This window comes from Schistocerca cancellata, chromosome 2 (genome assembly GCF_023864275.1).
Source record: "Schistocerca cancellata isolate TAMUIC-IGC-003103 chromosome 2, iqSchCanc2.1, whole genome shotgun sequence".
NCBI lineage: Eukaryota > Metazoa > Arthropoda > Insecta > Orthoptera > Acrididae > Schistocerca > Schistocerca cancellata.
The window spans coordinates 101,733,046-101,760,182 of NC_064627.1; the positions used below are offsets into that span (position 1 = coordinate 101,733,046).

A 27,137-nucleotide genomic window follows, 5' to 3' on the forward strand; every position below is an offset into this window, starting at 1 on the left:
CTCATCGTCCTGTGGGTGGACGTGGCCGGGGCCGTACTGTGCCGACCGTTCCGCTCGCTCCAGGAAGCAGTAAACAAGCAACTGGGATGTCAGCGGCTCCGCTCATGGTCACACCCCCTCCTGCAACCGAACCTGCTGTGGCCACCGAACCTCACCCACCGCCACTGGCATCGAATTTTTTGCAGGAAATTCAACCGCACTACCCGTACTGTTACTTCCACACATGGTTTGGTGAGGCGGCACGGAACTGCAGACCACCCTGCTACTTCCCAAATGTCAATCGCAGGTAGGTCTGGGTGCCGCCGCCTCCTGCACACATGACAGGCAAATCCCAGTGCTCCATTCTGTCCGGGAATGACCGGATAATTGCGGCCGACTTTACATTAAAGACATTTCGTCGGGATACCTTTTCCTAGTGGACACAGGCGCCAATGTTTCGCTGCTGCCTACGTCCGCCCTCATCATACTTCACTGCAAGCCCTGAATTCAACTAAACCTACAATGCTCGGGTTCAACTTCCCACATCGTCTCACTCTCCGCAAACTGCAAACTCGAGTGGACTTTTTTAGTGTGCGAAATTGATGAACCTATACTAGTCATTGACTTCTTGCGACACCATAAACTTTCACCGGACCTAGTACGAAACACCAAGTTTCATTATCTGTCCCAAGACTCACTTCCCCTGTGCTCCGTCGAGCAAACCCCCCCATGTCACATCGGTCCAGGCGCATCTCATCCGTACATGCTCATCTCTGTCGACGATGTTACAAGAAACCATGCATAAGTGCTTTGTCGAGCTTGATCACGTTGCTTGCCTATGTAAGGAGAATTTCAAGCTCTTCCTCCGGCTCCATGAAACACAGCTCCAGCTTTCTGATGCAGTAAAGGAATTACAGACACTACAGCAAGGACAAAGCAAGATCAGTAAGTGCACCGAATCTGCTTGCAGTCCCAGCAATCGAGCCTCCATTTGTTTACCTCCTGCTACCCCTCACAACTGTGCTATCAAGACTGCCATAACATGTACTGACAGTTCCGCAGGGCCACACCCTCCTAACATGGCAGTGTTTGACACTCGGCCGGACACAAGTGCGCATGCGCGACCAGCGTCACGTGTTCCCGAACTGACGTTACCTACCCCACCCCTTGTGGACGGCACCTCAAAGTAGGCAACTTCGGCTCCTGCGCGCTGCTGTGTGACCGCCACTTACAACACAAACAGTGTACTCGCACCAAACATTTCGCCCACAACCGTGCTGCCACAGGCCGCGCCCTCGGACAGTGGACTCACTAATGGCTTACGAGCTCTACCGAGCTCACCCGACCATAGTGCCACTGATTCGGGCCGGCGGCCATCTTGTTGTGTTGACCCCAGGGACACTTTGCTGCCTCAGCTCCCGTTGGATCCACTGAGTGGCTCCGAACACCACGACCACACCTCGCCTTCCCCGCCTGCCACACTTTGTAAACAAACCGCCTCCCGTGCTGCCAGCTACATTTCTGTCATCACCAATGGCACGGTTCACAAGCTTTGCCTCACTCCAGGTCCCCCGATCTCCAGTAAACCATGTCGACTTTGTCCCGAGCGCCTCTCCGACCTTAAAAATCAGATTTCTGAACTACTAAGCTCCAGTGTCATTGAACCCTCTGCCAGTAGCTCGTCTGCGCCCATACATATGACACCCAAGAAAGACAGCTCCTGGCAAATGTGCGGAGACTACTGTCGACTAAACGCACGAACATTTATGGACACCTACCCCATACCCAACATTGCCGACCTTACCAGTTCCCTCGCAGGTGCGACCACGTTCTCTGTCATTCATTGTAAACGGGCCTACCACCAGATCCCCATGGCACCTGAAGACATCGAGAAGAAAGCAATCACCACCCTAATCGGGTTATTTCAGTTTCAGTTCGTGCCCTTTGGTCTGAAAAACGCAACCCAGACCTGGCAACACTTCATCAATGAAGTGCTATTCGACCTAAAATTCTGCTTTGCGTGTCTTGATGACATTCTTGTGTTCAGCTCCTCCGTCGCCGACAACATTCAACATGTACAAACTGTTATGAACACTCTTGCGGCAGCAGGCATCAAGACGAACCAGGACAAATTGCAGCTACATCAACCCGCTGTCACTTTTCTTGGTTTTCGGGTCTCTGCCGACGGCATTTCACCGCCCCCCTGAGAAAGTACAAACAATACTAAACCTACCCAGACCTTCATGTTTCAAAGATCTCCAGCGCTTTCTGGGGCGGTTAATTATTATCGTCAACATCTGCCTCGGGCTGCGGAGTTTCAGGCTCCTCTGATGGATGCCTTGCCAGTCACCAACACTTCTGGCTCTCAGCCTGTTCCATGGACACCTGTTATGACTGACTCTCACTGCCCTCAAAAATCTTCTTGCCGAGGTCTGCACCATCGCAAATTCTCATCCCAATGTGCATCTTTTCATCACCACAGACACGAGCGATACTGCCATTGGCGCTGTCCTTAGCCAGACAATCGATGGCCAAACTTCGCCTCAGCAGTTCTTCTTGCGCAAGTTCACCAATGCACAACAGAAATCTTCTGCGTTTGACAGGGAGTTGCTCGTGGTCTACGAAGCAATCAAGTATTTTAAGACTGACATTGAGGGACGTCCTTTCTATGTTTTAACGGACCACAAACCCCTGCTGCAGCCATTACAAACGCACGAGCTGACCCACCCTCCTCGCCGCTTCGGATACATGGACATATCTCAGTTCATCACCGATGTCAGACACATAAAGGGTGCTGACAATATAGTTACTGATTTCCTTTCATGTGTCGATGCCATCCATTCACTTTAGACCTCTCTGAACTGCCTAACCTCCAACCCGCTGATGAGGAAACACAAAACCTGATTTCAGACTCTACTTCTTCACTACACTTCGTCCGCACCACCTTCCCTGGCATTTCTGGTGAGATCTGGTGCAACGACAGTACAGGCACGTTACGCCTCCTCATCCCAACCACATTCCGTCAAGCTGTCTTCAACACGCTGCATAATTTAGTCCACCCCGGTGTTTGTGCATCTGCCCACCTTGTAGCAGAGTGCTTTGTGTGGAGAAATGTCAACAAGGACTGCCAGCAATGGGCATGCTCCTGCATCGCGTGCGAATGCTGCAAAGTACACAATCACACTTCACCCCCCGTCGGCGCCTTTCGATCCCTCCTGGGCGTTCCCAGCATATTCATATTGTCATTGTCAGCCCTCTCTCCCCCTCTAACGGTTTTCGTTATGTTCTCTCGTCTATCGACTGAACAACTTGCTGGGTCGAGGCTGTCCCCCTCCCCAATATTACGGCAGAAACTGTTGCTCGAGCTTTCGTTGGGTCATGGGTATCGCGTTTCAGATGTCCAGCTATCATCACGACTGACCAGGGCAGACAATTTGAGTCGGCCCTGTTCAATGGGATTTGTAACATTTGCAGCATCCGGCACATCCATACAACAGCATATCATCCACAAAGTAATGGGCTAGTCGAGTGCTGGCACTGCACTATTAAGGCAGCTCTTCGATGCCACGACTTTCCATGGACACAGGCCTTTCCCCTTGTGCTACTTGGCATTTGTACGATCCCTAAGGAAGACCTCAAAGGCACAATAGCCGAGTTTGTATACGGCCAGAACACTGTTCTCCCTGGCGAACTTGTGAGCCCTTCCGCTTCTCTCCCTCAGTCTGACTTACCTTCCTTCGTTGACTGTGTCAGATGCCACCTCATCAACCTCCATATCCCTCTGCCCGCCAGCCATTCCTGCCCTAAGGTTCACGTCCCGAAATCTCTGGACAATTGCGAGTACATCATGCTCCGATATGACACTGTCCGTGCTCCCCTCCAACCTCCATATACTGACCCATACCGAGTTCTCCGGCGCTCAGCCAACACTTATGCTATCAGATGAAAGATTCACCTGTTATAGTCTCTCTCAACCGACTTAAGCCTGCCCATGCCGAACCTTCTTCTACCCCCTTCAGGCCACGACCACACCACTCACTGTCATGGCTCATGACCCTCTGACCATTCCCTCCACATTGGACTTACACACTCGATCGAGTGACTTGCAGCTCCAATCGTCGAGCTCCCCTCTGACCTCACTCTCTACGCCTGTCTCACACACTCCATCGAGTGACTTCCAGTTCCAATCGTCAAGCTCTCCTCTGACCTCACCCTCTACTCCGGTCTCACGCACTCTGTTGAGTGACCACATGCTCCCCACGCCGAGCAGCTACGATCACGCCCTCACCGCCGGGTCCTTCACTGGTCTTTTCGACCTCTCCACCGCCGCCTGCCTCGCCCTGTCGAGGTTTCTCATGCCACCTCATCTTGAATGTGCCCTCACTCAAGGTGTTGTGCCTGTCCCCCTGGACATAATCCACTACATCTCAATAATACTGCACGATTATACACTGTTCGTTGTGTGTTTCTCTTCATCCAGTTCTCATGACACAACCTTCACCATTTCTTGCCACCTGGTGAAATGTGTTCCCCTCCCGCCTGACATCGACTTGGACATGCTTCGTGTGTTCACCACACCCTCCGGAGTCATCGTCGTCGTCGCTCCATTCAACCCGCAAACCACCAGCCTACCTGTCGCCGCACGACCAGCACGCCCAGTACGACACCCGGCTCACTTCAACAACTTCCAGTTTTGGTGGCTGAACCTTCCTTCACGACATGTACCCACACAGCTCCCCGACGACGGTGTGGAGCTGACCGTGGGCCGGCTCCCACGGACCACCCTTGCCGACGCCTTAGTCACCCCCCCCCTCCCCCTCGGCCTGTCAAGTGTACTGCATGGGGGGGCTATGTGGCGCTGATGAGGTTTACACCAGCATCAATATGCGTTCGTCTTCAGACTCTGAACATCATCTTTGGACTCTAAGTATTGTCTTTGTTCTGTTCCGCCATGTTCAGTTCTTGGTGAGCCTCGCATGTGTTTAGATGAATAAATGAACTACTGCTAAATGGGTGTTGTTTGGTGTAACCAGCCCGAATGTCACCTCAGTGTAAACTGAGAACCATTGTCAGATAAAATTGTTTTAAGAATACCCACCTGACAAAAATTTGTGTTTTCAAATTTAGACATGATTTGCTTACTGGTAGCTTTCTTAAGAGGAAACAGCGTTATGAACTTCAAAAATACATCAACCACCACAAAAACATAACAAAATCTATTCTTAGACTTGGGAAAAGGTCCATAAACGTCCTCAGACATGAGATCTAGATTACTATTATGTTTTGCATTTGGCCTCTACTTGTTTGATTTTGACATCTGCCACAGCTTGCAATCTTCTTCTTGAGTCTCCTTCCTATGTTATAAAAACAGATGTTTTCCTGAATCTTTTGTGTACATCTGGTTGGTCCACGATGACCAAAATTCTCATCTGTACAAGTAATTAAAGTATCAATACATTGTTCTGTGATGAACATAGTTTCCAATCATCCAAGTCAACCTTATGTCTCCTGAATAAAATACCCATGTGTACCTTATAATATTGTTCTGTCTTTTGTCCTCCTTTCTTACCCAATATGCTCTTAACCAATTTCCAATTTTGATCATGATTTTGATACCTGTGAATGTCTTTGCATGAAGGTAACCTAGACAAAGCATCAGTGACTACATTGTCTGTGCCCACAATGTATCTGATTTTATAATTGAGTTGCTGTAAAAATAAGGCCCAATGAGTAACCCTGTTACTGTACAGATTACACACCTGAAGATAACAATGCTTTGTGATCAGTATAGATGATGACTTTGTGACCTAATAGATAATTTTTAAACTTATTGAATACCCAATGTACAGCCAAAAGTTCTTTCTCAGTTACAGTGTATGTCTTTTAATGCTTCTGCAATACTCTGCTAGCAAATTTAAGAGACCTATGTTCATTAACACCATCAATTTCAATCTCATGAAATAAATGAGCAGCCAAACCAATATCACTGCTGTCTGTCACAATACAAAACGAAAGAGACAAATCTGGTCTGAATGATATCTGACTTTGACATAACTGTCCTTTGAACTCATCAAAAGCATCCTGACATTCCTGATTCTAATCCCAAATGGTATTATTCTTCAAAAGTTCACACAGGCATAAAGCATTCAGAGGTTTGCTGCTACAAAATTTTCTAAGCACTCCAGTTACCCCAAAAACTGATTTAAGCTGTTTTTTGTTGCAAGAAGCAGGAAAATTAGCAATAGCATCAAGTTTCTCTTTGTGAGGTGCAATTCCTTTCTTAGATACATGTCCTAAAAATTTAACTTCTTCCATACCAAATGTACATTTTTAACAGACCTCTTCCTTCCTAAATTTCCACAGTCTATAAGTTGTCCTACTCCTTTGTCCACATGCTGACTTTAGGTACTACAGGAGGTTCAAATTTATAGTCAGAGGTTGTTAACAAGTACGAACAGTGTTGGTACTTAGCTGTTACAATGATCTCTTCATTATTGTCTTCATAGTGTATCTTGGCGTCGTTAAGTCTAGGAGTGATTCCACCGAGAGGTTCCCGCAGTTTTCTTTATGTTAGGATGAGACTAACAGGTTTGCTCAGTAATATGATATTTTGTTTTTTAGAGAAAAAGTTATTTTAGTTTATGCACATCACATATTTAATAAATCTCACATTTAACACTTCTACACCAATATAAACTAACACATCGTCTTCCGCCATATCTGTATCACCACCTCACCCAACCGACGCTAGATATAAAAAGACCGCGAACCTCATGTTCCAAAGATCCACTTCCTCCCCGCATGACCAAAGATAACAGTCTCTTTGAGTTGTTCAACTTGAAGTCAAAGACAATATTTACATAAAATATTACATGTAAAGAAATTACAGAAATAAATGATTTTATGTTCTGTTATACACTTACCTATTTTCGAAATCATACCTTCTTATCCAACTCTGAAAACACATCTCTTAACGGATCGAAATGTTATTCCCAAGTCTTTTGAGTGACCAAAATGTCATCAACATACACAATTTTGAACTCACTACACTTCCCAAGACAGAATCCAGTGCTCTTATAAAGTCAGCTGCAAATACATTTAGCCCAAATGGCACCACACAGTATTGTAAACACTTATCTCCATACAAAAATGCAGTATACTTTCTAGAATTAATTTCAAGTGGGGTATGATGAAATACAGAGGTCAAGTCCAAATTTCTCATGCATTATACATAATCAAATTTGTGTAACAGCCTGTCCATGTTCTCAGGAAGGTCATTCTCTCTGATAAGAAACTTATTAAGATGTCAGAATCCAAAACAATTCTCACTCCACCATTTCTCTTATTTACCATAACTAAAGAATTATTGTAAGCACTCCTACTTCTCTCAATTACCTGCCACATTTCCATTTTCTGATTTTCTTTCTCAGCATCTTTCCTTTTTGAAAATGGTATATTATACAGCTTGAGAAAGAAAGGTTGATGGTCTCTAAGGTAAAGCATGCACTGATAGCCTCTCACTTTCCCTGGTCTTTCACTGAACACATTTATGAACTCCAATAACAAATTCCTAAGTTGTTCTTTTTGTTGGTCATTAAGGGTTGTAGCTTCCCTTACTTTAGAATCTACTACACTTTCAAAATCCTCGTTCTCTGTCTTGTCAAAATCTATATCATCATCAAACAATTGGTACTTACTTTGGTTCACAATGTTTTACAAATAGTTACTAGTTTCCCCACAGTTTAAAATACAGAAATTAGTTTTTTCGTAAGTATTAGTTTGGGTTTCCAAAGTAAACAATTCTTTAGCATTCCATCCAAAACAAGCTTCAACTATCACTATCCAATCCATACCGAGAATTATATTGTCTTCCAAACTAGGGGTCACTAAGCATTCACGTTCAAAGCTTTTGTCTTCTATACTAAAAGTACCTGAGAGTTTACCAATTTGCTTTGCTTACCTGTAGCTTCTTTTATCTTTACACCTACAATGAGCATTTCCACTAAATTCTTAATATACTTGATCTTGTCTCTAAATTGTTCAGATATACCACAAATCAGGCTACCTGTATCAATAAAACTGTTACCTTCTGACTGATCAATCTTTATTTTAATGTAAGGACATCCAAAATCTGAATCCTCTTCTTTTTTGTCAGACACTTCATACAAAAGATCACTCTCAGTTTCATCAAATGCTACATCCACACTGTCTTTACATGGTTTTTTCAACTTTAATGGTATCATGATATTACTTTGGTTACTAAAGAAACACAATGAATGGATTCCATAGCAAACCAACATCACTTGCTACAGAAGGAACACAAAATGGATTACTGTCAAAATTACACTTCCTGCTTAGATTCCCTTTCACCTGATTCCATCACTTGGGATACAAATTTTGACTAACCACAGCTAACTTATTGTAGAATGCACATTTATCTATGTTATGATCAATCTGGTCCCAAACAAACTTCAAAAATTTTTCAGCTTGATTCTCTAAGCTCACAGATAACTCACCTTTACTGTTGGGATCATTACTCTGCATGACATTAATGAAAAACTGTTTTGCTGGGACTGGTATTCCATGACTTTCACTTACTTTACCTGTATTGTAAACATCATTCACAAACAACTCTGAAACTTCATTATTCTTAAATTTCACAAATACCTGATGCTCATCATCATCATATTCCTCCACAATTATTTCATCAATAACATTACTAACACTACAAGTCTCATCTCTGTGAAAGTCACTTACCTCACCAACATTCATTTGCAATAAGCCACACGTCTCACCCTTACCAACCTTAGTTGTTTCACAGCCCTCATTCATGTCTACATAAAAAATATCACCTAGTTCAGATCCAATATAGTTATCACCTGATTTACATACATCAATAACACTGTTTTCTGACAAAGAGAAGAAATCATTAGTACATACTACATCAAAATTCTCACTACTCTCTCGTTCTGGTTTGTGATTAGCACCTACATCACCATAATTAACCATAGTATTCCAAAACTTTTGATCAAAACATAAATGAGAAATCTGATATTCTTTGTGTTCAGTTTCAGATACATATGCCATATCTTTAACACTGTTATTATTGTCTAATTGCAACTGTAACTTGGGGGTCCTGTGCTAATTGTGTTTCTACTACTTTTAACAGAAAACTGTTCCGTTTTAGGGAAGTATTATGGTTTGAATATGTACCAAATGATGATCTGCACACAAATGATGGTGGAGTGCCTTGAAGAACTCGGTACTGTCTAATATAGGGTCATAATTGAAAATTATGTGAATACAGTTAACCATGAAAGGTGGGCAAAAAATTAAGTACAAAAATTCAAGTATTGAAGTGGTGGAACACTTAGAAGAAAGCTTCCATTATTGATCCTTAGTAATAGGAAGAGACGTCAGACGGTCGGTTGTAGACTAGAGTGGATTAATCACAGTGATGCACACGGAAGACATTTTGAGATAATAATATCACTTTGTACATGTACACATCATCAGCAGGCGTTTAGATGATTAATTTTGCAATTCTCTTGATAGATAGGATGGCCATTAGAGTGCATTAGTCTTGTGCATGTTTGGTGTTGTTACTAGGCATGGTGTGGCATGTAAGGGGCATGAACAGCATAAGATACTAAGTGATCACTGTGAAGGACACAGAGATGCTGCATACAATGCTATCAGCACCTGAGGGAATGTGAAAGGGGCCTTATTGTAGACCTCCATTTTAAGCATGAAATATCCATATTTGTGGGGCATTTAGATTTGATACCCTTCACAACCAAATCAGTGCATACATCCAGGCAAGGGGGGGGGGGGAGGATGCAGTGTCATACTGATAAATGGGCTTATACTGCCAAGTTTTCTTAAATTTAACTCGATTTTGTAATCACTGTAATAGCTTCGCATACCATTTCAACCTATGAAGTGCTCCACTTTTTTTGATAAGGCAATGTGTATAATTCTTGTTCCATAGATCTGTAGTGAGGAGATGCTCAAGGGTGCAGAATGTGTTACAGAACAGTAATGCGAATTTGTTTAAATGCTGATAGCCTTTCTGTAGATACTAAGTGTAATGGTCCTCATTGCCATGTAGTAGTCATTTAAAAGGCAATAACAAACTTGTCGCAAAAACATCTAAATATACATTACAATAGGATCCATATTAAAATTCTTAGGCTATTGTAGCCATGTCTCATCAAACAGAAAAGCATTTGGCTGGTTATTTATAGCCGGCCGGAGCGGCCAAGCGGTTCTAGGCGCTACAGTCTGGAACCGCGCCACCGCTACGGTCGCAGGTTCGAATCCTGCCTCGGGCATGGATGTGTGTGATGTCCTTATGTTAGTTAGGTTTAAGTAGTTCTAAGTTCTAGGGGACTGACGACCGCAGCAGTTAAGTCCCATAGTGCTCAGAGCCATTCGGTTACTTATATTTACCACATTACTGCACTGAAGATATGTGATATGTGGAAATCAAACTTAATGTAACACTGAAGTTGTTTGAAATTCTTAATGATGTATACCTTAATTGGCTCTAATAAGAAATTTGTCAGTGGAGGAGAAGGAGTTGGCCATCAATAAATACTTTAGGCTCCTCTTAAACTGAGATTTTATGAATAATTAAACTTTGTATGGCTTCTGGCAAGTATGTATGTTCCAGAACAATTGACACCTTTCTGGAACACAGTAAATTATTTACTAAGATTACTCTTATTTATGAAATTGATCTCATGAATTAATTTCTTGGTTTGAAAAAAGATAAATAATTTATTACAAATTTTCTTGAAGAATGAATATATTGGAAAGCCGTTGCTGGTATTGCCAGTTCCTCACACATGCATCTGTAGAATTTTCTTGAGCTCACATCACTAATAATTTGTATTAAACACTTTTGAACTGCTAAAATTACAGCTTGGATTGGTAAGTTACCCCAAAAGACAACCCTGCTTTTCATTATGGAATGAAAGTAAATGAAGTACACAAGCCTTTTATAAATTTTTAAATATCCCATGTGTAACAAAATCAGCATTGCAAATAAAGATTTGTTTGGATTCTTAAGCAGTTCTGTGGTGTGTTTCTCATAAATCAGTTTATAATCAAGTTGTAATACCAAAAGTTTAATACTACCTCTTGTTCACTCTGCTTGTCATCATATTTTTGACATTCGCTGGGACGAAACAAGTTCTGAACAGCTTATTATATGTCCTAGTGGTACAGAATTAGCTATGAACCATTTATTAATGTCTCTGAAATTTTCATTAACCAATCTTTCTAAAATTATACTTGATCTACTATTTATCGTAATATTTGTGTAATCTGCAGACAAAATTAACCTACCCCGGTGATACTCATGGAACATCATTATTACACACAAGAAAAAACTAAGGGATGTAAAATGAAGTCTCGTGGAATACCATACCCACTTGGATGATGCTTTGTGAAGAAATCTTTTCTGTTGATGCTCTTTGTTCCCTGTCAGAGAGACACAATTTGAACGCTTATCCATTATTCTAATCTACCACTACATGTACATCCATACTCTGCAATTGACTATGAAATGCATGCACAGGGTACTTCTCATAGTACCATTTATTACACTTCTTTTCCTTTCATTCATGTATGGAACATGGGAAGAATGATTGTTTAAACATCTCTGTGCACACTAGTGTAATCTTGCCCTTGCAATCCATACATGAGTGATATGCAAGAGGTCATTGTATATTCTTGGATTTGTGATTTGAAGCTGGTTCTTGAAACTTCATAAGTAGGCTTTTTCTAGATAATTTTCATTTATCTTCAATCATCAGTCATTTCAGAATCTTCAGCATCTCCATGACAATCTCCCATAGGTCAAATAAATCTTTGTGCTGCCTTCCTCTTTATGTGTTCAATATCCCCTGATTCTCCTATTTCATATGAATCTCTCACCCTTAAGTAGTATTGTAGCGTGGGTTGTACAAGTTTTTTGTAAGCAGTCTGTTTTGTACGCTGGTTTTATTTCCCTAGTATTCCACTTGTGAATCAATGTCTGCCACCTGCTTTACTTATGACTGAGACTCTGTGATTGTTCTATTTCATATCCCAACAAATTGTTATGGGCTAGGTATTTGTATGACTTGTCTGATTCCAAATGTGGCCCCTTGATATTGTTGTCACAGGATCCTATGTATTTTCCATTTTGTGAAGTTACAATTTTACATTTCTGAACATTTAAAGCAAGTTGCCAATCTCTATGCCCCTTTGAAAACTTGTCAAGATCCAAGTGAAAATTTCTGTAACTTTTTTCAGAGAATTCTTCCTTATAGATAACCTCATCATCTGCGAAAAGTCATAGGTTACTATTAATATTGTCTGGAAGGGCATTAATATATAACATGAACAGCAACAGTCAAAACACACCTTTGTGGAGGACACCCAGGATACTTCTACATCCATCAGTGGTTCTCCATTCAAGATAACGTGCTGCATTCTCCCTACCAAAAAATCCTCAAACCTCACTAAATTTACTTGATACTTTTGATAATAAGTGTAGATATGGTATTGAGTTTGATTGCATTTCATAAATCAAGAAATACTTCATGTACCTGACTGCCTTGATCTATGGATTTTTGGGATCTAATGTCATACAAAGAAAGTTGGGTTTCACATGATGAATGTTTCCGGAATTGATGCGGGTTGCATAGGGAAGGTCATTCTGTTTGATATATTTCATTACATTTGACTACAGAATATGTTCTATGATTCTACAACAAAGGGGTGTCAAGGATTTTCTTTAGCTATATTATGTATTTTTACAGTTCAGTGATAACTTTCATAAATGTTGGGTTCATTTTCTGAACTAACATAAAAACCAATCTCCAGTCAGAGAGACTTTTACAAGCAGCCCTAAAACTCAAACCAAGTCAAAACCACAATTTGCTTTATGTATCATCATCAGCAAACAACAGTAGTTTCGATATTAGGTAGGTGCTCTGATGGAATACTTTTTAATCAAGTCCGACCTTGCTTGAAAAGATTAGCTTTACTCACCCTGACAACAGAGCTGTAGGATAGAGATGACACTGCTTCTATATGTTATGAAGTAATGGTCAGATGTGGTAGGCAAAGAGACAGCAAGCTCTGTCACTGCAGAGCTGTGTCACTGGTTGAGGGGCATGTAATGCCATTAGGTGAGGATCAGTCAGTGGTCTGTACAGTAGAGCCAGTGGCAGGGCTAATTGCCTGGGGCAGTTATCTGAGACAGAGTTTTGACATTTGCTTCCAAAGTGTGCCTTTATTGGAGAAGGAGGTTATGTTCTGTGGAATAACCTTCTTGTATCTTAACTATCGGTGGCACAAGGCTTGTGAAAGGGCTAACTATTCTATCCACTGAGAATAAAGTTATGTATGGAACATTAATGCTACAAAACATATAAAGACATATTGTTAATAGCATCAGTGAGATGCTTCTATGTTCATTAACACTTCACACAAGACCTTATGATGAAAACTCGCAGAGTTACACTATTTAGACTAAATATACCATTACTTCAGTCAATAGAACTTCAATTACTATTACATTAATATAGCTACAAAAATATAAACTGTTTCAAACAATTACTACTATCAAAATCTACATCCAGCAAAAATATCTCAGTGATTCACTAAACAGTTCAAATGCTACTACATCAATTAAATATAAACAATATGCAAGTTCTGCTAGGATGATGTAGTTCAGACACATACATACAGTAGAAAGATTATGGATGCAAGGCTGATTTCATGGTAAAATAACCATTTGATGGACATATTGATTATTAAAAAGGGTGTGTAATATGTCAAATTTATCAACAAGTGTGTGAAAAGCTGCTTCAGGATGTCATGCCATATTACTCAGTAGAATAATATCTAGATATGTTTACCTTAGTTGATTTATTTTGGATAGATTTATAGATTTAGCATTCTTGTTATTAAAGAGAATGAGCAAAAATACAACCAATCATGGTAGACCAAACTAACAGGCACGGAAAGACAAAAATAATTTAATTTTTGTCTAAATTTTAATAAATGACCGTTTTCTTAATTTTACATGGATCTGTTGAAGCAAGTCATTAGTGAGGTGGAACTGAGCCCATTGGTGATGGTGTGTCCCATTGCAAATGTTTTAACAGCTTTTGCTCTCAGAGGATGTCAGACCACTTTTGTGGCAGCAGAGATTCAGCCTCAGGACTTGGTAAAATTGCACTGTAAGACTGAGAGGATAATTGCTTGGCTCAACTTAGAAATTTCTGTGGGTGTCACTATTGGACTTTTAAGAGTCAAGCATCATATATTCTTTTTGGACTTTGAAATTTTTATCAGAGATAGCTCTTTATGTAGACAACTGCCTGATATGGTCCTGATACTGTTTTATCAGACAACAGAAATTGAACTTTGGCTTTATAAATTGTTATGAAACATATGCCGACTAGGTATTTCAAAATCAGTTTTTGTAATTGGAACTTGAAATATGCCAATTGAACTTGAGGACTTGCAGACAGTTATAATTAATAACATTTATTTGGCCGGCATTGTTTGCAAATTTATAGTTAATAAATAAATGATGGTATTCATTAAAACTAACCGTGCTGTGCCACCTGCAGTTGCAAGTTGTGTGCTAATACTTTTCCTGTAGATACTTTGACTATTAATTTGTAGACTACAAGGATCTACAACTGATAAAATGGTTGAATGGAAGTGTACATGACCTGATTACACAATATCCACGATGAGCCATCTCCAATCAGTTCAGAATCACATGTTCCCAGAATGAGTTTTCACTCTGCAGTGAAGGTGAAGCTTCCTGTCAGGTTAAAACTGTGTGCTGGGCCATGTCCTTGAACATAGACACTTTGTCTCCTGGGTACCGTATAGTTGCTACGGTCACCCATCCATTGCCAGCTCTATTCTGATCATTATTTTGTAGAGTGAAATTAAACACTCCACCACAAAAAACACAAGGGCCATGCAAAAAAACCTGCCTATTAACACTATTAACATTAATATCAATGTTGTCTACAGCTTTATAAACTTCATGGCGTGAGTGCATCCTCCTCATGGCTGAATGGAAGTGTACATGATCTGATTACACAATATCCACAATGAGCCACCTGTAATCAGTTCAGAATCACATGTTACCAGAATGAGTTTTCACTCTGCAGTGAAGTTTGTGCTGATGTGAAGCTTCCTGTTGGGTTAAAACTGTGTGCTGGGCCATGTCCTTGAACTTTAGACACTTTGTCTCCTGGGTACAACCTGTGTCAAACCTGGGTCCTTAGTCTTTCATGGAGAGATGCTATACTGACTGATCTCACCTGCCCTCACAGCTTTACTTCCACCTCTATCATATCTTCTACCTTCCAAGCTTCAAAAAACCCTCCTTGATACATTGTGGGACTACTGCTCTTGGAAGAAATGTAACTGTAGAGATGTGGCATAGCCAAAGTCTAGGCAATGGTTCTCAGAATGAATTTTCACTCTTCAGTGAAATGTACAGTGATCTGAAACTTCCTGGCAGATTAAAACTGTGTTACAAACTGGTACTCAAACCTGGGACCTTTGCACCTTTTGCAGACACCACTCTACTAACTGAGCTATCCAAGAGACTAATGGCTCATCCTTGCAACGTTTAATCTGCCAGAAGTTTGAAATCAGTGCATACCCTGCTGTGAAGTGAAAATTAGTTCTGAAAACAATCCCAAGACTGTGGCTAAGCCACATTTCTGCAGTAGCTTTTTTCCTGGAGTTCAATATGCTATTCCCATCAGAGGGTATGCAGCAGAAATTCTATGAGTTGTGGGAGGTAAGAGATGAGGTACTGATGGAAGTAAACCTGTGAGGGTGGGTTCTGAGTTTTACTTACATTGGTCATCAGTAGAATATTTATCTGTGAAAGACCAAGGCTACAATAATCAATGATCCTGAGGTAGCCAGCACTCCTCATTTCCCACTTGTGGATTGTGAGAGAAGCTTCTTTGTTAATGTGGTATTCAAATGGCAAAACTCTACATTTCCAACCATTTAACAGGGGCAGTAATGATAATATTTGTGGTAACCAAATTAACATAAAACATCTCACTGTCAAGAAATGAGTTAAAGTAACTGTACATAATGCAAACTTTGATTCCATCTCTAACAGTTTTGTCATCTACACTGTGTTAAACTGCAATCTTCCTTCTTTACTAATCTTGCTCAAGGCAAGTTGTTCTGTTCATGCAAATGTAAAATAAGGATGCTAATAGCAAGTTCCAGAAAAAGTATATTTCTGCTATCAGCTGTACAATTGTATGCTTATTCTATACTGGTTTCAATTGCTACAATCATATTCATGGGAGAAAAATAGTCTACATCAATGGATCAAAAATACTTTTTCATCAGTATGACCCAACCAATGTAGAATATACATAACTCTCATAATAGTCTGTCATAACATAGGCCATAAAACATGCTGTGCCATGGCACAGATACAATAATGCATACTTGGTGATCCATAAACTTGCTGGCTGTAATTGCAACAAGGCAAAGCACAATTATATGGACCTTGTTAATACAGGCTATTAGTACAGTTATGTATGTTCCACACTTGGTTGGGTCATATTTAATGTAATCGTATTTTTCATCCATTAGTGTACTCTATTTTCTCCTATGAAGATGACTGTAGTTATTTAAACCGCTAGAGAATAAATGCACAATTGTACATCTGAGGGCACAAATATACTTTTTTCAGAATATCTAATAGCATATGTCTTCTAGAAGCCTTCGTGACCTCAAAATAGCTTATTTTCTCTGTTCAGTCCTAATGCTGTACACCGTTGGTGAAATGAGACTTTACACATTTAATACTAGTATTTGGCACTATTGCAACATACATTGGATGTTAATTAAGTTAGAAATTTTTCCATTATAAGTAACTAATTAATTTGACAAAAATTAGGATTAAATTATTGACATAACGTGATCAGCAACTACTGCTATGGAATTAATAACTTTTTTCACATATCATGCATCAAGAGATAGCAGATGACAGTACCTGCTAGAATTCTTGAACTTCATGAAACGACAGTGTTCAAGTCCGGTAGATTTATGCATTTAGTGGGTTAGTGCAGTACTAAACGCCATACACCACTGGAACCTAATGCATGACATTTTAATTCTGTGTAATTTAAATAATCACCTTCACCTTCTTTTTGGTATGGTATATTTAGTTTGTATCCCTCTGACTGCATATGTTCAACTTTTGTAATGTGGAAATACTACTTAGGCTAATACATCACCTTCACAAGTAGTGTACATGGATCTCTAATGTTTTCTGTTATTAAGAAAAGTGTACATGTTCAGATAATTATTTCTCATTTAACTAATTTTTCCCTTTCTTTCCAGTTTTTCTTGCATGTAGTGTCTCTCTCTTTTGTGTCTCTTTTATTATACAGGGTGTTTCAAAATGAATATATGGGTTTAAAAGCTTTCTAGCATTTATTACATTCAGTTTACAATTATAAATAATACATCAAATGAAGGAGCAGCTTAAATATTTTTGTTTGTTTACCACTGCACAAATGGAAGAGTATGGAGCCACCAAGTGAGTGGAGAACATGTTGAGCAAGTGAAAGAGACTTTCATGAGCAGCCCCAATATATCAGTTTGTTAGGCCAGTCGTAGTGAACTAGTAGTTCCAGTAAGGTATGTATGGAGGCTTTTAGCAAGATACTTTCAACTACATCCTTATCATTTGCTGTTGTTTCAGACTTTAAAGCCTACAGATCCACGGTTTACATGCCAACTTTGCAAACTAAATTTTACTGCATGACGATGAAGATTTTCTGAATACTATCATCTTCAGTGATGAATTGACATTTCACCTAAGTGGAAAAGTCACCACACATAATGTGCTCATCTGGTAGCCACTAAATCGATGGCACAGATGCAGTAAGGTTCTCCTAGATTAAATGTTTTATCTGTCATATCCCGGCGGGAAGTTTATCCAACTGGAAGAAAGTGAAATACAGAACTTTACTTGGCAGCAAGATGGTGTGCCACCTGCCTGTCATAACTCAGTACGCAGTTGATTAAACGACGTTCTGCCTGACTGCTGAACTGGCCACAGGGGGCTGGATAACAGAGACTGTTTTGCATGACCTCCATCTTCACATCCAATCTGATGCCATTCGCTTTTACCTTTGAGGGTTCATAAGCCGTCATGAGTAGTGTCTCTGCTACCATCTGATCTAAACAACTTTCAAATAGCCTTGTTGCACTGATCATGACATTGGAACAACTCTCATATTGACTAGATGTGATATAAATGGTGTTCATATTGAATACTTGTAAGAAAAACAGTGTGAGTTGCTCTTTCATTTGATGTATTATTTATAATTGTTAGTTGAATGTAATCAATACTCCAAATCCTTAAAACCCGACTTGACTCGCATTCGGGAGGATGACGGTTCACTCCCGCATCCAGCCATCCTGATTTAGGTTTTCTGTGATTTCCCTACATCATTCCAGGCAAATGCCGGGATGGTTCCTCTGAAAGGGCACGGCCGACTTCCTTCCCTAATCCGATGAGACCGATGACCACGCTGTCTGGTCTCCTTCCCCAAGCAACCAACCAACCAACCTTAAAACCCGTATATTCATTTTGAAATACCTTGTATATTCCCAGTCATATTTATTTTGCATACCACCATCTCAACCACATGTAGCTTATCAAATTTTCAGACCTCATCATAATGTAAACAATTCAGTTTTCCATTGGACCATTTCCAGAAAGTATCCCTTGGCACGATGATCTGGGTGGTGTTTACAGTGAGATTTTTGTATGTGTAAGCTGTACCATTCTCTTTTCTTGCAACTGTATCCTATCTTCCCCCAGTAGGAGACCCTTAGTTATGAAAGCTGACATTTTTATATCATGCTATATGTTTCTACCTGCTGCTGCTGCTTGGTGAGTATTTCTTTTCTTTAGGTATGTAGCAACCCTGTGATGATTTTCTTTAGCTATATTATGTATGTTTACAGTTCAGTGATGATTTTCATAGATTTACATACCTTTTTCTATACTTTGTAACTACATTTCTTTGTCTATCTAAGTATCTTACTGCAGTTATATTTCAATGAAAGTAATAAGTAACAAGGAAAACACATGTTGTAAATTTATAGTATTGCCATTGGTAGTTGTAATTATAGTGCTACACAAAATGTGCAATGGCATTTTTTAATCAAAGTTATTCTCCCAATACATATTATGGATACATTATAAATATTTGTTTTATGTTTCCATAGGAGGGCCAGATGGTTACTCGCATGATAAATTCCCAGTTAATGTATGGCTATGAATACCTGGGCAATTCACCAAGGCTTGTTATAACGCCACTCACTGATAGATGCTACAGGACACTGTTTGGTGCCTTACATCTACATTTAGGTATGTACCATCAAACAAACTTTTTCTGCACTTTCAGTGGGTTTAATTCTAATTTTCTGCTCAGATTTTTTTATAACACAAGTATATCGTTAAGAACAAATTTTTATGTTACTAAATTTGATAATCATGGTTGTCATGGAAGTTTGGTTTAGGATGCAAAATGTACCATTGGAATATATTATTTCTTTAAGGAAAAAGTAAAAAATGTGGATTACAGTTAAGTGATTTCATGATTTCAAACCCTATCACACATTATGTGTAATGGATTTAGTGGAATAACACTGGTTAGTAACCTCATTCAAGCTGCAGAATTCATAAGCATCATAATGTACTGCCATTTTTTCTGAGCCATCTATGACATTGGATATGCAGCAGTTTTAGAATCATTTTATTTTGGATCCATCTGAGATTCTGTGCCAGAGATTAAGGATCCATTGAAAAGCATGGATATTAAGGACATAAGGACCTCTCGAGTGATTGCATGGTTTCCTTGAAGAAGCCACTCACTGTAAAGTTGTAGCAGGTTAGCATTGAATAGTTTGTCATTCAACATCATTACTTCAAGCTGTGAGGTCATGCTGCTTCTCTTTAGCAAATAGCACAATATAATTGCTTGTCCTCAGCAACATAGGCATTGAGTTTGTGAATGCCAAACATTTAATTTTCACCATTTATGGCACTCACTATGTCTCCAAGGCAGGAACTTATGACATGGAATAAACCACCTGATCAGTAATTAACACGAACATGGTATGATGTTTATTGACATTCCAGCTTGCAGATACACTGTATCCATCCCTCTCTTGATACATGCACATATTTAAAACATACATCCAAACAGTAGTCCATCTAATATATTCCAAAAATAAACTTTTTATCATGATGGTAATCATTCACCACTTCAAAAAATGCTTGTACAACACATCACTCCATCAAAGTGATATGTTACATTACATACAGTTCTGTATTTGCACAACATATTCACATATGCACATGTCTGAAAATAAACATATGCCTAGCACTTGATCATTTTACACGTGCCAAAGGAAACTGTAGGGGTGTCTGGAGCTGGTTCACTTGCAGTGTGGTACATCTCGGTCTCAAAGTCTGGACTATGACCTAACAGTGCTCACTTCCTGGATTTAGGAACAGCTGGTCTGCACCTCAATTGTTCCTTGTTATTTGTTGGTGTTGCATGAGGATGTCTACCCACATGATTGACATGAACTGAAATCAAGTGAAAAGGCAGCTGTAATGACCGGTGACAGCGGCTCCAAGTATGAGTGTGGTCATTTGCAGTATTTTCTAAACTTTCTGACCTGACTCTCCTTTAACACTACATTGCTCAGATCTCCATTTCAATAATGTACTATGATTGTGTAATTTTGCTTTCCGAATGAATGACTGATGATTTCACTGTTTCACTCCCTTCTATGCCTCCTTTAGTATACACACTAATTTTTGTAAGTGTTAATTGCTAGTTCCAGTGGTGGCCAAAGTCCAGGGGTGAATGGTGAATGTGTCCTCCTTCCATACAGGATTTCATACAAACCAAGGCCAGTGGACATGAGCATTTTTGCGTTGTCAGCACCACAGCATATAACAGACAAATGTCATAGGTATCACACTTGCTGCTCTCTTAGAGGCTAACCATCTTAATGACCAGTCTGTGGATTCACCAGATGTGTCCATTTCCAACAGGGTGTGCTAGGATAGTTCTAAGTGCAGTCATGTCCATCAGCCTACAAGTCTGATTAAGCAGTTCATTTCTAAAATTCATTCCTTGATCACTTATGGTGCTTAATGATAACCTAAGCTTCAGCATCCACTCTTTTAAAAAAAAAATTTAGCTGCAGTGTCATCTCTCTGACTTCGTATTGGTATCATAAGAAGGTATCTGATGTGGTCCTTTGGTACTCTAGTCTTAGGTAATGGTTCAACAGGAACACATAATTCTATTCTTTCAAAGGATTCACTAGTCTCTGTCAGTTCTTGCAATTGTGCCTTGATTTTTCATTACAGTAATCATATTTTGTATTGTATCATACTTTTGATACAACCACAGAAGGAGATTTTACTTGTTGCCACCCTCAGCTATTTATAGTGCTCTGAGGGAAACACTATGAGAGGAGAACAATGAGAAAACTGAGAGACTGATAGTGATTAGTGACAAGAACACATACATTGACAAATACTCAAATTTTTACGAACAGCTCAGCCAGTGGATCCTGAAGTTTAACTGCTATCAGAAGTTAAGGCTGGAAAATAAACAGTTCTTATCCCATTAGAATGTTCACTGAAGACATGCTGGTTTGGACTTGCTAGAAGCATATGATGTGGTGTGTTGTATACAAGTAGAAGGAGGTCTTTTTGATAATTGAGCTGCCTTTGAATTGCCCACTCTGCTGTGGTGCTGGTGCATATCACTTCTACTGCAACTCTTGGTGCAGCAATCACTGGGCTATACAACATCTCTGGAGTGGGTTGTCAACCTATCAACACCTACAGTGCTGCATTATGGTGTGCGCTGTGCTTACACCACCACACTCCCCCCCCCCCTCCCCCCGTCCCCCCTCCATACCCCAGCTGCTGATGTGGTTGTGGTCTGTCTGATGTGGTTGTGGTGTGAACTGATGGCAAGGGGTAGCTTTGGTGCAGGTGCAGCAGATGGGATGGGAACCAGGACTGAAGATCGCAACAGACCTCTGTCCATGCACTGGCATTCGCCCTCAGCTCCTACGGGAACCCCTGGCAAATGGCAGGAAGGGCATACTCCTACATCCAGGGCCGGAGTGTTGATCGCTGGAGGGCACCCTTCAAAGAGGGGTGGCAGACAGTGGAGAGCCACAACCCTAGCTCCAGGCTGCATGCTGAATCTGTAAAACAAAACACAGCAGCAGGCTCACAGAGTCTCAGAGGACGAAGCTGGTTCCAGTGTCTTTTGAGCAGCGACCCTGTAGGGGAGAAACCAAGAACATGTTGTGTCAAAGGACGTGAGTACTGTGTCCTAGATCTGAAAATGTGAAACTTTTTACTGACCAGCAGATGAAGAAACAGGGTGCAATGCCAGTGGCTCTGCAGGAGTTCAGCTGGGTAGGTCCATCTTGAGGCATCACACAGTAGGTGGACAGAAAGAGTTTCAAGGCTTGCTCCCATGAGTGCATTCCACAGAACTGACTCACCCACACCTTGAATGTTCACACGAAAAGTTCAGCTCCATCATTTGGGTGCTGATGAAACAGTGCTGTGGTCACATGTTCAGTACCGCTGGCTGTGCAAAACTGTTCAATTTCCTGTGTGATGAACTGCAGCGCACCATCTGACACTAACATTTCTGTGCATTATTTGACACAAACACTTCCTGCAAGCCCTTGATGCAAAAAATTGAAGTAGTGTTCTAATAGTACTGGTCGACATCATAGAGTCCGTTGGAACCACATAGGGTAAATGACTGAAGGCATCTACTAAAATAAGCCATTGTGTGTTCCAGAAAGGTACAGCAAAATCATTGTGGATGCATTTTGTTGGACCGCTGGGCCATGGTCAGTCTTTTCTGAGGTGAAATTGCCAGTTACTCCATGCAAGCAGTGAAGCGTGACATCATGTCTTTAGTCTGGACATCTATCCCTGGCCAAGAACAATGGCTTCAAGCAAACTGCTTTGTCTTCACAATATCCTAGTGTCCCTGATGCAAAAACTTTAAAACATCCTGCTGAATGATGCATGGGATGATGACCTGGGCCTGGTCATTCTTAGTGTTTAACAATAAAACACCATGCTGTACTGACAGGCTTGATGGTGACCCAAATATCGAAGTACTTGTGGATGAACTATGTCTTTCACTCTATTTGGCCACATTGTGCACAAGTAATTCAGCAAAATTCGTAAATATGTATCTACAGCTGTCACCTGTGCTATGAACAAAAGTCCATGGGAAAATTGTGAACTGTGGAATGATCCAGAACATCTACCTGACAACATAATGGTTCAGAGGAGTCAAACTGATCATCCTTGTCCACCGGTGACCTTGACAACACATTGACATTGGGATATTGATCCATAGGGCAGTACAAGATTCTGTAGTTGTAGTTCTGTAGTTCAGCAGCAGTAAAGACCATCATTGCCAATTTCTATGCTGTCCCTGGTGGAACAGGCTTGGCGTGGTGGAAGAGGTAAGTTAGTGGCTTATTATCCATGACCAAGTAGAACGTCCTTCCATAGAGGTAATGATGAAACCTGGTTACACCATAAATGATTGCCAGTGCTTCTTTTTCAATGTGAGTGTAATTTGCCTAAGTCTTAGTCAGAAGTTTGGAGGCAAATTCTATTGGATGATCTGCTGATCTGACACGACGCAACAGAATGACACATAGGCCAATAGAAGAAGCATCAACTGCTAACACAACTGGTTTATTTGGATAAAAATGTATGGAGTACATGTTACTACGTAGTGCCCATTTCAACTGATCAAAAGCCAACTGACATTCCTTGGTCCATGCAAATGGAACATCCATAACTTGTGAAGCAGAGCTGCAATCAGAGAGGCATGAGGAATGAATGTGAAGTTGTTGTCCAGTTTGCCTAACTCTTCTTGCAGTTCTTTTAGAGTTCTGGGACCCAGGAAATCTTTGATGGTGACATAAATGATATGTCCGAGATATTCCATTTCCATCTGGAAATAAGAGCATTCACCTTTGTGATGCTTGAAGCTTGCCAATAACAGTAATTGAAAAAGGCTCTTGAGACTGACTAAAGGTTCTTCTGCAGAATGTCCATACAAGACGGTGTCATCCAGGACATTTGAGCAAGAAGGCACCTTGACACTTAGATGCTTTAAAAAGCATTGAAAGATTGCTAGTGCTGAAGCACTGCTGGAGGGCACGCATTGAAATTCTAATAGCTCAAGATGAGTGGTAATAACCAAAAATTTCTTTGCATAGTTATCCAAAGGCCATTGGAGGCAAGCATCCACCAAGTATGTGATGTTTGAAATTTTCCCGGCGTACTGATTGTTCCATAAAAACACGGGAGAACTGCTGTAAGATAGTAAAATCTTGCACGATATTTCGGCACAAAGTCTTTTGGCCATCTTCAGGTGAGTACAGCTAGAGAAGTACTGGCAAATACGCACTGAGCTCTGCTATTTAAAGCCAAAGGGGGCTGTACTGCGCATGCACTGTGCATGTACTGTTTAGCGTGTGCGTTCACAACTCCATCTCCATGCACTGCACCTGACGCCCTCCGCGGTGAAAACTTGGCATTTCGATATCAGATCGATCTTCATCTTTATACCGATAACTACATTGACTATGAAGTTTCTCTTCAATGGGATTCCAAGTGGAATTTAACTGGTAACCACTATCTCGATTGATAAGAGTCTCGCTGTCTGACAATTTTATTTCTTTGGATTCATTTATAATTGAACTCCAGAAATTTGATGTTTGAGCCACAATTTTTGTATCATTGTAATTCATAGAATGGCCAGTAGAAATGCAATGTTCAGCAATTGCAGACTTGGTGGGTTGGAGAAGGCGAGTATGCCGCTGGTGTTCCATAAACCTGAAAGATCTGAGTCTCTTTTCATTTGCAAAATAGGAAAAACTCAAGATGTGCAGTAGCATAGATTTACTAATCATTATCATATGAATGAAAAATAGAATCACCATCACATAATTTAATTACCGTATTTACTCGAATCTAAGCCGCACTTTTTTTCCGGTTTTTGTAATCCAAAAAACCGCCTGCGGCTTAGAATCGAGTGCAAAATAAGCGGAAGTTCTGAAAAATGTTGGTAGGTGCTGCCCCAACTAACTTCTGCCATCGAATATATGTAACGCTACACAGGCATGCTTTGCAGGCACAAAGATAAATACTGGCGCCAAAACCTCTGCGTCAGTAAATAAATTTTAAAAAAAGTGGAAGACGAGCTTTTTTCTCCGCCCCGAGTTTCGACCACTGCATTTTCATACATTATCCAACGAAGTAAATACAAATTCCGTATTGTTCATCTTCTAATGTAGCAGCATTTCAATGTACTATGAAAATCCGACTGGCAAGACTGTTTGTCAATATGGCCAACTCTACGTTCTGAATTTTTTCCTAACTGTGAGAAGAGATGGTTGCTAATAGGAACTTTTATGAATTGAGAATTACTTGCAGTATTCTCTTCACCATAAGAATAATACGAATATAAACATTTTGCCATGTATTCTTTCGTGTTTGCTGCTATCTCATTTAAACCCTGTCTGCCTAATAAACTACGAAACTAGTGAGAGACAACAGCAAATGCGGAAGAATATACATATCATGTCATGTTTATATTCGTATTATTCTTATGCCTAATAGTGATACAGTCAGAAATGAAGCGCGGCAATTGACTAGATTTTTAAATCTAAGATGACTCTAATTTCTGTGCAGAATGTAATGTACGAAAGAGGCATCTGCAAAGATTTTCAAACTGCGAAAATTTTTAGCTAAACTCTCGTTCAGAACATCTTCTATCATACGCAGTCTATTATTTGGTTCTTCTTGATCATTATCAAAGCAAGCAGCAGTGTAAGTAACAACAAATAGCAGTCTCTTGCCATTGTTTCGCTAATGAGACAATTCCTCTCTTTTTTTCTGTCGTAAGCGGCGGTAGCACGCACAAAAGAAGCGATGCCGCGATCGGCGACAGGTCGTAAACACACATTATCAGAAAGTGACAAACAATGCATGACACAGTACAACAACGCATTTTCAGCTTAGAGTGACGCAAACACCTATAACAAAGAGAACAGCACTTATCAGATCAAAGAAAAATAAGCAATCGATTCAAACCAAACGAAGCACGTTAAAAAGGAAGGGTACCCGTATAAATACGGGCCTGACGCATAGCAACGGCTACCTGGTAAAGCTTAACTGCTGAGCTTACGACTAGAACCAAACTGCTGTAGCTGTATAATCATTCATTCGACCTAAATTGTGTCTCATATTACAATGGAGCAACTTTGTTTCGATTTGGAGGTGCGGCCTAAAACTTTTCTCTTCCTTTAATTTCGAGTCTCAAATTTCAGGTGCGGCTTAGATTTGGGAAAATTTTTTTCCCTTGATTTCGAGTCTCATTTTTCAGGTGCGGCTTAGATTCGAGTGCGGCTTAGATTCAAGTAAATACGGTACTACTCAAATGAAAATCAAGGGGATGGAAGTTGTACCAAATCATTGCCCTACTTCTCCACTCAACTCTGAGTACTACTCTCATTCAATCAGAAATCCTCACAAAAAGTTACCAAATAGTTTAACTGTCAGAATATTCACATCAGTCTAGCATCACAGTTATCAGTTAATTAGCAAAATTACTGTTCTTCATTCCAGTATTACCACTTTAAGCTCAAATTCCTCAGAAAACAAATGGAAGTTTTCAGGTAACCTGTAGATCCAATGGCATGTACCTCACTAAAATATTGCTCTTTCTGTTAAGCTCTCATTCCCAGCTACAGTGTCATGAATTACACAATTTGCACAGTACCCATGTTGCATAGTTCAAACTAAGATCATCAATACAGTTACACCACATTTGTTTGTGTACAGTAATCTTTTGCATTAGTCATGTCTGTCAGCTCCATTATTTTACTTACCTTTCTTACCTTGTTAGCTAGTGGAGTGCATTCTCAAAAAATATTTCTACTGCAGAGACAGGCTCCCTAACCATTAAGAGCCGCCC

The 27,137-nt window shown here is 40.3% G+C and overlaps 1 protein-coding gene across 1 annotated transcript in view; it reads left to right on the forward strand.

Moving 5' to 3' along the window:
* Nucleotides 1-27,137, forward strand: part of LOC126161364 (dynein axonemal heavy chain 7) — a 1,035,864-nt gene that overhangs the window by 373,818 nt on the left and 634,909 nt on the right. The window contains exon 17 of the mRNA XM_049917134.1: nt 19,294-19,435. Within this exon, the coding sequence (XP_049773091.1) occupies nt 19,294-19,435 (142 nt within the window). The remainder of the gene's footprint in view (nt 1-19,293; nt 19,436-27,137) is intronic.